The sequence below is a fragment of the Hydra vulgaris genome, chromosome 04 (assembly GCF_038396675.1).
Source record: "Hydra vulgaris chromosome 04, alternate assembly HydraT2T_AEP".
NCBI lineage: Eukaryota > Metazoa > Cnidaria > Hydrozoa > Anthoathecata > Hydridae > Hydra > Hydra vulgaris.
Genome location: NC_088923.1, coordinates 31,865,001 through 31,878,363, shown reverse-complemented (window position 1 = coordinate 31,878,363; position 13,363 = coordinate 31,865,001). Strand labels below are relative to the sequence as shown.

The 13,363-nt window shown below is 28.2% G+C and overlaps 2 protein-coding genes across 2 annotated transcripts; both read left to right on the top strand.

Annotated features, from left to right (window-relative positions):
- Nucleotides 1-508: 508 nt before the first annotated feature.
- Nucleotides 509-4,444, top strand: LOC100206718 (large ribosomal subunit protein eL19). The gene is made up of 4 exons (XM_065796082.1): nt 509-534; nt 985-1,335; nt 1,763-1,873; nt 4,281-4,444. The coding sequence occupies exons 1-4, from the start codon at nt 530-532 to the stop codon at nt 4,414-4,416; spliced, it is 603 nt and encodes a 200-aa protein (XP_065652154.1). The 5' UTR covers nt 509-529; the 3' UTR covers nt 4,417-4,444.
- Nucleotides 4,445-10,630: 6,186 nt separating this feature from the next.
- Nucleotides 10,631-11,377, top strand: LOC136079350 (uncharacterized). The gene has a single exon (XM_065795085.1). It carries the CDS (start codon nt 10,631-10,633, stop codon nt 11,375-11,377), a length of 747 nt encoding a protein of 248 aa, XP_065651157.1.
- The last annotated feature ends 1,986 nt before the right edge of the window (nt 11,378-13,363 follow it).

Sequence of the window (13,363 nt, the reverse complement as noted above, 5' to 3'; positions counted from 1 at the left end):
AAGAAGACCTCTGTGACAAGAACGGTCTTGTCACAGTTCACGCCTCATTCCTTACCGTGACGCGAAAATATGTCTGAAGCCCGTTTCGAGCCTGGATCTCCTGCTTCTAAAGCAAGCGATCTAACCACCGCGCCTCGGCCGCACATACTTTATTTTCCCCATAGTAAATTTTTGTTAATAGTTTAATAATTTTTTTTCTGAAGAGGATAATGTTTTTCACCTTCAAAAAAAAAATTATTAACTCATCAAAAATTTATTACGGGGGGAATACAGTCTTTTTTAGTTTCCCAAGAGTTTACATTGTTGGACTTCCGCCCTTTTAACATTCACCGATTCAAATAATTTAGCATATTTTTCAGGAATTCGGAAAAACCCCGTTGCATGTTTTTTACGTAAAAATCGTCATTAGTTACAACTTCGTTCTTAGGAACTTAATTAAATAAATAATTTAAGAGCATGGAAAGAGGTTGCGAAAATAGAATGTCCGCCATTTTGTATGCCATGTCTTTTTCTCCGGGTTATCGCAGCCATGAGGTGAGTGTCTCGAGTCATGATTTACTTCTTAGCCATTTTAATTTATGTGCAAACTTTTTATTCAATTCTTGTACTTCAAATCATTAAAAGTATGTATTTTTAGTTATTTTTTCATTTTGCAATAATTAAAATCTATCATAAGGTTATCCGTCACTGCTGATTTATTCAGTTGTAATGATATATAAGTTGATGTTGACTATAAAGTTTATAATTTAGCATAACTTCATCGAATGAATATATATACATATATATATATATATATATATATATATATATATATATATATATATATATATATATATACACATATATATATATATATATATATATATATATATATATATATATATATATATATATATATATATATAAATAAGGGTTTGTATGTATATTTGAATTTATATATTTTTTATCTGTATATGCATTTGGATTTTTACTTTTTTTTTTCAGCACCTTAAGGCTCCAAAAGCGATTGGCCGCTAGTGTACTTAAATGTGGTAAAAAAAAAATTTGGCTTGATCCCAATGAATCTTCAGAAATTGCAAATGCAAACTCAAGGCAAAATATACGCAAATTGATCAAGGATGGTTTGATTATTAGAAAACCTCAGGTTGTTCACAGTCGTGCTAGGATACGAACTAATTTAGCAGCTAAGCAAAAAGGACGTCATAAGGGCTTTGGTAAACGTCATGGTACTGCAAATGCACGTATGCCTGAAAAGGTAATCTGGATGAACAGAATGCGTGTTCTTCGTCGTCTTTTAAGGAAATATAGAGAGCAAAAAAAAATCGATCAGCATTTGTAAGGGTTTTACTATCTATGTGTTATATTAACTTATCAAATCTTCATTTAAATGCAAAATAACAACAGTCACTTAAAAACATGTTGCATTCACTTTTTTTCAAAATTTTCAAAAAATAATATTAATTTGTAAAATTAAAATATAAACATAAAACTATAGTTTTTATGTAAGGCAAATTTGTGCCTGCAAAATTTTGATTTTATTGGCTTTTTAATATTATATTTTTGCCAAATAATTTACAGTATACTTTCTTATTTTGAGCTGACAGCATCTTTTAAGGTTACACTTACAAAGATTTTTAGTTGTGTTAAAAAGCTTATTTTCTTTTTTAAATCATTGTTAAATAAATTTTATTAACATTACATGTTTCTTTTTTCATTATACCATAAATATTTAAAGTGTGTTATTTTACTTTTATTTACTTAGATATCATGATCTTTATATGAAATCCAAAGGTAATGTTTTTAAAAATAAAAGAAATTTAATGGAACATATTCATAAAAAGAAGGCTGAAAAGAAGAGGAGCAAAGAACTTTCGTAAGTCTTTTAATATATATTTTTTTTAGCTTATAAGAGGAATAATAGATTAAGGGTTAAACAATTTTAAAGAATAATAGTTTTGTGTGACACATAAAGATTAATTTTACAGTAAATTTAAACTTTTAAACAATATATATTTTGTAAATGTTGTAAAATTTAGGTTAATTTATTTCTAGAGCATATCACAGTTTTCATTATTGTAAAATTTACTATAAAAATATGCTTAAATTCCTCCTCAGTTGTATAAGTTGTTATGTAGTTAACATAATTTCCAAATTTTGCACAGAAAATCAACTAAATTTAGACCCTATATTTTTATAAACAATAAATTAAGTTTTTATTTATATAAAATTTTTATAGGGCCTTGTATTTTCCAAGTTCTTTTTGATCTATGCATTCTAACTTTAGTTGTAAAAACTTTCTCTGTAAGTTTTCTAATGTACTACAAAAAATGATTAAACGTGTTTTAACTATTATTGCTGGTTAACAACAAATTGTTGCAGACTGTCGTATTATAATAAAAACCTAAAAAGAATTGAGCATTGCACAAAAAAGAAAAAATTGCTTTTAAGTTTATTTTATTGGCAACATTTTTTTCAAAAACCATTAATTAAATATGTTGTGGTACAGTTTCTTTGATAGAATCCCTCACTGTTCTTTTTTCTTTTTTTTTAGTAAGGTTTTGCATGTCAAAGTATGTATTATAAGCTACTTCAAGTATAATATGAGTGCAAACATGTCTATATTTAGGGTGATTCAGAAAACAATATTTTTGAAGAAAAAACTGCTGTTACTGCCTTAATATGTTTTTAAAGATAATATTGGGTTCTGAAATTTAAAGAAAATGTTTTAGCTATAATATCTTTATGGCTGGTATTAGCCATCAATCATTAAATAGGTTACTATTATTACAGAAAAAAATTCTCTCAAAAGTATGTCTTGTTGGGGTTTGATTAAAGCAAAGTTATATACAACTTATAACAATCAATTTATAAAAGATAAAGTTGTTTTGAATTTTGTTGCGCAAAATTATCAATTTTCTACAGAAAGTTTTTTTTTAAGATTAATTAATTTTTTGTTTAATGTTTTTTATTTTAATTTTTATAATTTTGCTTCATTTTTGACCCCTTACAATATACTTTCTAAAAAATTTTAAAGTATTTAAGGCTACTTTTATGTTCAAATACAGTAGAAGTTTCCTTAGAATATTTTAAATCCAATGTTGTTTTGTTATATGGAGGATATTAAAAGGGCATCAAAAGTATTTTTTGCATTGCCGTAGTCGTCTGTATTTTTTTATCCTTTAAAAAAACTTGTGCCTTATAATATATAAGTAAATAAAACTTTTATAGTTTTCAATTCTATAGGCTTAAAAATCGATTAAGGCCAGTGATTTATAACTATAAAGTTACGCATTTTAAATTATTTGGAATTGTTAATTTTTTATTAAGAAATGTTGCATGGTGTTCTCTGCTGGTATTACTTTTTTACATAGTATTTATCATTCATGAACTTACCTACATAAAATAACACAGATTATTGTCTTCAGTTTTAAATAACTGCAAGCACTGGCCTTTGTTACATTCTAGATCTACTCAAAAAACTAAATAAAAAGTAAAAGTTTATTTAAAAAAAATCTTACATACAATACATAAAATGTTTATATACGTTGCATAAATTATTTGAGGTTCACGCGCAGTGTGGTGTTTTAAGCTGGTTTACATATTACTGTGTGTAGTTTACCATTCTTGAAAATACCAACAGCAACTATCAAAAATTATTGTCTTCAGTTACTACTGCAAGCACTGGCTTTTGATTATATTTGTTCATAATTCTATAGTCTATTTATAGAAACTTTTTGTTGCTATCCATTTTGACGTGTATACTTCTGCGGCATAATAAGCCGACTGGTCTTGACTGCTTATTTAATTTCAGCGTGCAAATTATGCCAAAAATAACTTCTTCTGGCGTTTTAATATTTACATTATCTTGTGAATTGTAAGTGCTAGATGAAATAGATACTCCTATTTTCTGAAACTATTTTAAAATATAATTGTCTTCGGCCTAATAAGCCGACTGATTTTGAAATAATTTAATTTCAGCGTGCAAATTATGCCAAAAATAACTCATCTGGTGTTGTGTGATGTTCACATGTGCTTGTGGACCTATTGATGTTGGATGAAATATATTTTTTTCGCATTAACGTGATATTCTTTCTGATCATTTAGTTTTTAAAAAAGGTCTTATTAATACTCAAATGTTATTAGAAAATTTAAACTAAACTTTTAACTAGAATTTCTAATAAAGATTTGTTAAAAAGGGCTTATAAAAAGTGTTTAAAAATTATTTTTAAATAATGTCCTGTTCAACTACTTAACGTAATATTTACTCATTAATATTTTAGTGATCAAGCTGAAGCCAGACGAACTAAAGTCAAGGCTGCTCGTGTCCGTAGAGATGAACGTCAAGCACAAAAGAAAGCAGAAATTTTGCAAGCTTATGCTAAAGAAGATGGTGTTCAGCCTCAAGCTACTTCATAATTATCTGAAATACAAAATTTAATTTAAACTGTCGTTTCTTGTTTGCAAAAAGGTCAATAGTTGTGTTTAATATATTCAATGTGCCCTATTACTGGGCGCATTTAGCTTGGGGTTAATATAAATGATTTCCCAAGCTGCAATAAATTAATAATAAATAATCTAATACTGGAAAAAAACGTGAAGTTATTTTTAAGGCTGTTGGAGTCTAGATTTTGCTGAAAACCGATGCAATTTCTAAATAAAATTATCGATATAATTAAGTTCGTTTCTATAAGAAAATTGTACTGTTAATACTAATACATTTTTTTAATAAATTTCAACACTATTTAAATTTATTTTGTCAAACAAGAGGCATATTTCCACATTAAGTGTTTTTTCTGTTTGTTATCAATAAATTTTTAAATAATTTTTAAACTTTATCAAACCTCGATTGGCGAATACATCTTCCAATAGCAGCTACAATAAGAATTTCTTCAATATTAGTCAGGAAATATTTCTTTTATTTGATTAGGCATGCAACGTTTTGAAATTTTTTCTAGTTTCCTCTGTTCTTTGCCCTTTTTATTTTGAATTTTGTCAGCCAATATACTTTATAAATTCTGACATTACTTTATGACAATCGAGTTTTTCTGGCATTAGAAATAGCCCATAATATTAATTTGTTTTGAACATCAGTAGGCCTTTTGGAGAGTAGAGCAGTTGTTTTATTTTTACAAGCACAAAGTTTTAGAAGAAAACACTAAACATACCCATAAGTTCCTCTGAGTCAATGTTGCGAAGCCTTACTGATTTAGTCTGGTCCACAATTTGATCATTAGAACTCATGTTGAACTGACGCTTGTACTGCCTGTCAATGACACTAGCAACAGCTATCAGACATTAAGATGATGTTTTACTCATTTCATCAGTTACTGGGCAAAAGCTGATTATTGAATCAAAAACAGGATCTTTAATATTTCCAAAAAAAAAATCAGTTTTTTGTTTGTTTAGATTTAGAGGATCCTTGCTGCTTTCAATAAGAGTGGTCCGAACATTTTTGACTATCTGAATGCCAGATAAGTAGTCAAGTCCCTGACCTGGTGTGATATAAAATTTTGTCATTCAAGGACCAGTCAGTAGCTTTCCAATTAAAGCTAGGGCACATAACTCACGGAAACCTGAAACAAAAAATTTATAAACAAACCATAGTATTAGTCTCTAATAACCTATAATCCCCTAACTATTGCTGCAAGAATCATTACTATTGGTTTTAAAGGTTTATCCCACAGCCTTTAATATTGCACCCCTTCCTATCAATTTAAGATCTAAATGTGTCCAAGAATGGAAACAATCATATAAAAGATTCACCTGTGTTGTCACCAGATGTAAAATCTTGAAACAAACTATATGTCAAACCTTCTCATAACGCTAAGCCAGAAAACAGAAATGTCTTCAATATTTCATACTGATAAATCAAAATACCACATGTGTGAAAAAGAATGTGTAGTCTGTTCAAAACGCACATAAAAGGACATACAAAAAGGAAGGAAAAAAGTGAAGTAAACAAATAAAGTAAAAATATAAGTTAAAAAGTAAAGAAAAGAAAAAAAGAAAAATTAAGTAAACTAAGAAAAAAGAAAGAAGAAAAAGCAATAGTAGAACTAGAAGATTGTAGTGAAATTTAAGAAGAATTTAGTTTGTTTATTTTATAATACATTTTTAATTTAATGTAATTATTCTTATTTTATTTTATTTTTTTCTAGCTTTTTTTTGTTTATTTTTCATTAATATTATTATTTTTACTGTTGTTAATATTGCTATAATTCTTTTCTATATTAATGTTTTTAATTTTTTTTAAATAACTATTGTTGCTGTTATTATTGTTATCATTATTGTTGTTATTATTATTATTATTTATATTATAGTATATTATGTTAATATTATTATAATATACTCTTATTTATTACTTATTATTGATTTATATTATTTTAACTTTATATACTATATTTATTATTTTCAACAATATATTTTGACATGGCAGTAAAGTACACTTGTAAATTCTGCAATAAACTAGTAGCTGAAAGTCATAGAGCCATTTTATGTGATTTTTGTTCTTGTTGGGTTCATGGTAAATGCAGTCAAGTCAATAAATCCTCATATAATCTTCTTGTAGAAAACTCTTCTGACTGGTGTTGTAGTGACTGCATAATTAAGAGCATGCCTTTTAGTATACTCTCTGACTTTGAACTTTCTTTGACTTTTTCATGTCAGACTCTTCCAACTAATATATTAAATTCTTTGGAAAGTCCGATACATTTCAAAAATTTATTTAAGGATTTAAATCTCTAACACGAATACTAACTGCAAATATTATGAAACTCTTGATCTTAATAAAACTATAAAATCAAATTCTGAATTGTACCTTCATCTAAACATTGGATCTTTACCTTTTCATATTGATGATCTTCGCAGTCTCATAAGTTCACTTACTTCTCTCCCTATTGTGTTTGGTATTTCAGAATCTAAATTACAGATTAATGATTCTAGCATAACTGATATAACTATAAATGGCTATACTATCGAACATTGTCCAACTGAAGCCAAAAAAGGAGGTGCTCTTCTATACTTGCAATCCAACATAAATTACAATGTTCGACAAGATCTTACAGTATACATCCAAAAGTATTTGGAATCTGTCTTTGTTGAAATTGTCAATCCTTTTAAAAAAAATATCATCATTGGCTGTATATACCGACACCCTTCGTTAAATCCTAAGGAATTCCTTTCCGATCATTTTAACCCTTTACTTGAAAAGCTTAGTTTTGAAAATAAACAGGTTGTGATAATGGGTGACTTTAATACGGACCTACTAAATTACAATGAATCCAACATTATCTCTGATTAACTTGACTCATTATGTTCTTACTCATTTTTCCCTACAATAATTCAACCAACACGTATAACTTGTACATCAAAAACAATTATTGATAACATCTTTTTAAATTTTCAAACTCCTAATCTAATTTCTGGAAACCTCACAATATCAATTTCAGATCACTTAGCACAATTTGTTTGTATTCCAAATACTCCTCCTAAAAACAAAAAAGTAATAACTACCAAACGATCCTTTAGGAATTTTGATAATAATAAATTTATACAGGCAGTATCAGATATTAATTGGGAACTTAATATTAAGAATAGTGACGATGTTAATGAATCTATGAACTTCCTTTTAAAATCACTTAACGCAATCCTTGATCGTCATGCCCCATACAAAAAACTTTCCGCAAACCAAATTAAACTCAAATCTAAACCTTGGATCACCTATGGAATTCTGAAATCAATTAATATAAAAAACAAGTTCTATAAAAAATATATAAAATCTAAAAATCCCAACACAAAAATTAATCTATTCAATAAATCTAAATTATATAGAAATAAAATAAGCAATTTATTAAAGAGTTCTAAAAAGTCATACTATATTTCCTTCTTTAACAATAACCTCAACAATACAAAAAACACATGGAAAGGAATAAAAAAAATTATTAACATCAAACCTTCTTCGCCAAATAAGTTTTATAATCTTAAATATAATGGTAAAACTATCTCAGACAGTGTGGCCATTGCTGACATATTCAACAAACACTTTCAAACTATACAACGTCCACCATCAAGCAAAATTAGTTCCTCTAAAACTATTTTTTCTGATTATTTAAAAAACCCAAGTTCTAGTTCCTTTTTCCTTAATCCAGTCACTGAAAACGAGGTATCTGACTTAATAAGAAATACTCTGCAAAATGAGAAAAGTTTAGGTCCAAACAGTTTTCTCACTCGTCTTCTTAAACTTACTGCTCACGTTATTTCTAAACCTTTCTGTACCATATTGAATAATTCTTTTGAAAAAGGGCTTTTTCCGGATGTGTTTAAAATAGCCAAAGTCATTCTTCTCCATAAAAAGGGTTCTCAATTCGACCACAAAAATTATAGACCAATTTCTCTTCTTTCTAACTTACGTAAAATATTTGAAAAAGCCATGCATATCAGACTCTACACCTTTTTTGAAAAAAATCAATGTCTTTACAATCACCAGTATGATTTTTGTAGCACAATTTATGCACTTAATAATATAACTGAGTTAATTAGGAATATATAACTGGAATATCAATTGGAAAATCAATTAGGAATATATAACTGAGTCAAATAGGAAGGCTCTTGACAGTAAACTATTTGCGTGTGGTGTGTTTCTTGACTTAAATAAGGCATTTGATTCTGTTGATCACTCAATCCTTCTAAGTAAACTAGAACACTATGGTGTTAGAGGTATTGCTCACCAATGGTTTTTATCATATCTTTTTAATAGGTCACAGTTTGTCGCCATCAATAATGCTAAATCTTTGCCAATATTTTTCTCTACAGGTTTACCACAAGGCTCTGTATTAGGTCCACTGTTTTTCCTTATTTTTATAAATGATCTCAATATGTCTTTAAAATTTTCAACTGCTTACCATTTTGCTGATGACACAAACTTACTCCTTACGAACAAATCATTAAAAAAAATCAACAAACATATAAATCATGATTTATCCAATCTTCTTCAATGGCTGCGATCCAACAAATTAAGTCTTAATACCAGCAAAACTGAGCTTATCATTTTCAAATCAACTCAATCTAAAATCACTAAACACCTAAACTTCAGACTAAGTGGCCAAAAAATCTTTCCTGTAATTTCTTTAAAATATCTTGGAATCAAAATTGACTCGAATCTATCCTTTTCCTCTCACCTTAAAGACTTAGCACTGAAACTATCTAGATCTAATGGGATGCTATCCAAAATTCGACATTATGTCAACCATGAAACTCTGCTCAACATATACCATGCTATTTTTGGATCACATTTACGTTATGCTTGTCAGGTTTGGGGACAAAGCCAGACAAAAGATTTTTTAAGAATATCTAATCTGCAAAGCAAGGCATTAAAAATAATATACTTTCAACAATATCGCTCTAATTCTAATATCCTATACTTTCTATCCAAGATTCTGAAATTGTGTGATCTTGTTCATTTGTTAAATTGTCTATTTGTCTGAAATAGCAAGCAAGTAAACCTTCCTCCCTCATTTTGTAATTTCTTTACCACTATAAAATGTTCTCGCTACTATCTTCGATCTTGTAGTAACCTTAAATTATCTATCCCAAATCATTCTTCGGTTAAGTACGGTCATAAATCAATCACAAACCAATGCGTAAAATCTTGGAATAAATTACCTCTTCACCTTAAATCCCTAAACTCTATTACACAATTTAAAACCCGTCTTCATGCTTTTTATTTGGAGAGATACTGTTTGTAAAATGTATATATGTATGTGTATGTATGTATGTGTATGTGTATATATGTATGTGTGTGTATATATATATATATATATATATATATATATTTATGTGTGTGTATGTTTGTGTGTATGGGTATGTATATATGTATATGCGTATATGTATGTATGTATATGTGTATATATATATATATGTATGTGTGTATGTATGTATATATATATGTATATGTATGTATATATATATATATATATATATATATATATATATATATATATATATATATCTATATATATATATGTATATATATATATATATATATACATATATATATATATATATATATATATATATATATATATATATATATATATATATATATATATATATATATATATATATATATATATATATATATATATATATATATATATATATATATATAACGGGTGATGCGGAATTTATCGGACAAATCCTAATTTCATTATTTGAGCATAATAATTAGTTTTTGTGGCTTATCTTTGATTTTATCACAAAAACCGATTATTACTTGAGCATAATAATCAGTTTTTGTGGTAAAATGAGGTTAAAAGCAGCTGAACGAGAATCTTTACGAAAGCGACTAAAAATGTTTTTTGTAAATAAACCTAATATATAAAAAAAAAAAAATCGTAAATCATTTTGAAAAGGAAGGATTTGCTCGAAGTACAATATATGATAACCTAAAAAGAGTTGAAACTGTTCAATCGTTTTCTGATAGAAAGCACCCTGGTCGTCCGACATCCTGGACTAGAGAAAAGAACGCCGAATTAACGAGACTTGTCAACAATCGAAAAGGGGTCAGTCAGAGAAAAATAGGTATTAAATTCGGTGTAAATCAATCAAAAATTGGTCGTCAGTTAAAAAAAAAATGAATATTAAATATAGAAAACGTGAAAAGACTCCAAAATACACTGTAGAACAACAAATAAAGGCAAAGAAAAGAAGCAGGAAACTAGTTTACCAACTCTATAACACAAAATCGCTTCTAGTCATCGATGACGAAAAACGCTTTTGTTTTGCAGGGGACAACTTGCCTGGAAATTCTGGATACTACACACACAACAAAAAGATATGCCCAGAAAGTGTTTGTTTTATAGGAAAAGAGAAATTTCCAAAAAAATTAATAATGTGGATAGCCATATCTGACCGTGGTATGTCCGAGCCATTGTTTCGCACTTCCATGGCTGTAGCGATCAATTCATCAATCTATATTAATGAATGTTTAGAAAAACGACTTCTTCCATTTATTCACAAGTATCATGGAGATTTTAAGTATTTATTTTGGCCAGATTTAGCAAGTTCTCATTATTCTAAAGATTGTCTAAATTGGATGGACCAATATGTCTATTACGGTGATAAAGAATCCAATCCCCCAAATGTGCCTCAAGCACAACCAATTGAAAATTTTTGGGGAGATTTGGCACAGAAGGTTTACGAGGGAGATTGGCAAGCTTCAACAGAGCAAGTTTTGATTGATCGCATTAAACTAAAACTACAAGAAATTGATTTAAACTCTTTACAGTCGCATATGAAAGGCGTCAGAGCAAAATTAAGATCAATTGCAGATGGTGATGTTTTTTCATATAAAAAATTATATATTTTTATTAAAAAATAAATGCTTTATATAAAAAAAATATAATAGTAGTTTGTTTACTGAGCAAAGTTGGAACACTATGTGTAGGAACTTGGCACACAAGCATGTCATATATAAGTGCTTTAATATCTGGTAGCATTTTTCATTTTTGGTGTTTTGTGTTATTTGCTCATTTGTGTCATTTTGCAGTAATAGAATTTCAGAATTTTTGTCAGCAAGTTGTTGGCCTAACATAGCCTTTTGATAAGATAAGTTGATAAGTTTAAAATAAATTTCAACTGTTGTTTTAAAATAAAAATGCGATTTTGAAGTTTCTTTAACTGTAAATTCAAATGCTTTTCCTTTAATTTTTTTTCGAAGATTAAGGATTGTCTTTTCTTTGCGAGCAATAACCTGATTTAGATATTTTAATTGGTATGGTCAGGCCTTTACCTTTTTTCTTAACTCTTTTAGATCCTTTTTATGTTTTCGTCTTTTATTTGCCATTTCATTTGCCAAAACGGTTAACCTCTTTTGCAAAACTTTTTTCCTAGGACTCAACTGATCAGCTCTCAACCTGGATAGTAGTGGTTCATGAAAAGAGCTTATTAAAGTGGGACCAGATAAAGAAGGAGTTAAGTGATTACTATTTAATACAGATAAAACACTGATGTGTTGAGAAGATAAAACAGAAGAACATAAAACAATGTTACTTGAGGGGCTTGTGGTTGAATGTAATGGTTGTGGAATAGCAGATATTGATTTTTGGTATGCAAAGAGCATGTTGCAGATATTTATAATTTGTTTAGAATCCCTTGAAAAATTACGTGCATAGAATTTGGATCTACTTACTAGTTGCACAATCTGACTGCTACATATTTAGAAATTAAAAAGTTTACTGACTATTAAATAAAAAAGTTCAAATATACAAAATGCTCATAATCGTGAATTTCCCCCCTCCCCCTACAACAGAAGAATGTTTGGTACCTTTACTGCGAGCAAAAATAGAGTATGAGCGTGTCATTATTTTTTAATGAAATTTGGCAGGTACATAGAAAATATATATATAAAATTGACTGTTAGAAAAAAACCCATCATGTCTTCAATGTCAATTCACTTCCAGAACAGGAACGAAGTTTTCAGTAGCAATGAAATCACTAAAAACGTTAGTAACTGTAAAAAAAAAAAAAAAAAAATTGCAATAAACTTACAACACTCTACTTTTAAAATATTATCTAAATCATTATAAAATTCTAAAAAAAAAGACGAGAAAAACTCATTCTTATGACACCTACTTCGAGCACACGGTGAAAAAATGGTCACAGATTTTATCTTTAAAATCGGTGCCGTAAATCGCAGATGCACGTACCTAATCTATCCGCGGGTTATGTGGCCAATAAAATCTAGTCTCAAGAATGATATAACTTTTAAAGTTTGTAAATATGATTTATAATAAAATTTTCAAACAATTAGGGTAACATGGGGCAAGATGACGAACGTTTTGAAAAGCACTTATATCTTGGTCAATATGTGTTCCAATAAGTAAAACTTTATCAAGAAGTGATTAAAAATTATCATGCGCTACTGATGTATCAAAAAAACCTTATAAAAATTGAAAATAGTCTGGAAAAACTCATTAACCAATGTTACCTAAAATCGTCATCTTGCCCCGTATGCGGGGCAAGATGACGATTTTAAGATAAGTTAATTCCATGATACCATTACTGTCTTAAATCACGGTATCATAAATTCTAGTTTATAAAATAAGTAATATAAATAGTGGTGTAATTTAAAAAAAAATTAAGTTTATATATTTATACAGGGCTAAGCAAAAAAACCTGCTAACTAGTTCATAGTAAATTCCAAAACAACAAAATAAAGCTAATGTCTAACAAAATATTTTAATGCGCAATAAAACTATGTAATAATTGCTAAGCTACACAAGCATACAGTACAAGAAAATTTGCGTTCAACATATTGTCCACAAGTTAAATGACACCAGTGTTCACAGGATTTACACATATCCCA